Genomic DNA, 1,500 nt, shown 5'->3' on the forward strand with positions numbered 1-1,500 from the left:
AGAATAGAAATTTGTCCATGGACTTACAAACTGACTATGGAAGAACGTTTTAGATCTTTTTGTCCAAAAAAGTCTTGTGATTAGGATAACGAAATAATTAAATGACTGTTGCTCTTAGGTAATCTTATCCCTCAATTATTAAATCTCACTTGAAAAAAAAAAACTGGCAAGTTTTTGGATGAGGAAAGAAAGAAAAGTTTCCTGAAACGTGAAATTAGAATGAAAATTTGAGGAACATGTCGAACTAAATAATTAATGAAAGAAGTATTAACCAGCTTTGGATCTGGATAGCTTTTTAAAACTCCGTCATGATTAAAAGTGAGCGGCAGTTCATATGCCGTAGAGGAGTCCATGAAAAAAACCAATTTAGCGTCCTTCGCATTATAATCAGCTTTTCGACATTTTTTCGTTAATGTCTGGATGACAGTCATATTACTCTTCTTCAAATAAATAACTTTAATGCCATCCCTAAAGATGATTTGCATTTATTCAATTCCACTTATGTCATTATGACACTCGGAGCTAAATATTCCGAAATAAAATTGTAAAAGTTTTTCATTTCATAGCATCCCAGCTTCATTCTTCCCCCTCCACTTTTCCTCAGGAATATCATCACTTGGATTAGAAGAGGATATGGAATATCTGATAGCAAAACTTGTCTAAAATTAAGTAAGGCAATGATAAGTTCCGGTGGTATCACACGCATCATCGAATAAAAATACAGACATTTTCAGACAAATCCACGTCACTTGATAACACTAAGATTTCTCTTTCTCAATACTTTCTGTTCACTAACCGTGGATTAACGTCATATATTCGATAATATGTTGTGGGACCGCAAATTACTACAATTGCTTCTTTACCATCGGTCGAAAATAAGTGCAATTCATCGTCCTTACCGAGTACTTCTGTAGAAGTGTTTGGTAATCGGTAGTTTTCTACTTTTGATTCAATAAAAAAATGAAACATGACTTACCTGTTTGGGGAGTACGATGTGCGAGATCGAGTGAAAATAATATTTCCGAGAATTTTTCCTTCTCATTGATCACTCGGTAGGAAAATATGTAACCGTTCCGGAATCCCAGATAAATTGATCCCTTCTTATGCACCGCATTTGCTTCCATATCATGATATGCTTAAACAATTAGTTGTATCAGAAAGAAAAAAGATTTCTTCTAATATAGAAGAGAAGAATTGAACAGTACATTTCAAAACGTAATTTATACCAACTATTCGACAAATATCTTCGCAAATGAACAAGAAAAAGTTGAAGATTTTATTGATATTCTGTGCATTTCAAAATTAATGTCACTTCACACAACTGAAAAAAATTTCTATAAATAAACGAAAGGGTTAAATTGCTTACTTTTCCCACCATTGTGCCTGAGCTCTTCCTTGCACCATATGTCTTTACCTGTAATGAAATCACTCGATAAAAATAATGTTAAGTTTACACGTTATAAATTTCAATATCGATGGTGCTACAGCATTACATTTATC

The 1,500-nt window shown here is 33.1% G+C and overlaps 1 protein-coding gene across 1 annotated transcript; it reads right to left on the reverse strand.

The window, feature by feature from the left end:
• Positions 1-272: 272 nt before the first annotated feature.
• On the reverse strand, positions 273-1,124 carry LOAG_15528 (hypothetical protein; the record flags this gene model as incomplete). Its single annotated transcript, XM_003151018.1, has 3 exons — positions 273-468; positions 797-908; positions 977-1,124. Coding segments are annotated over 3 exons (456 nt in total), but the record flags the coding sequence as incomplete, so codon positions are not given.
• Positions 1,125-1,500: the final 376 nt, after the last annotated feature.

The sequence above is a fragment of the Loa loa genome, assembly GCF_000183805.2.
Source record: "Loa loa unplaced genomic scaffold supercont3.2117, whole genome shotgun sequence".
NCBI lineage: Eukaryota > Metazoa > Nematoda > Chromadorea > Rhabditida > Onchocercidae > Loa > Loa loa.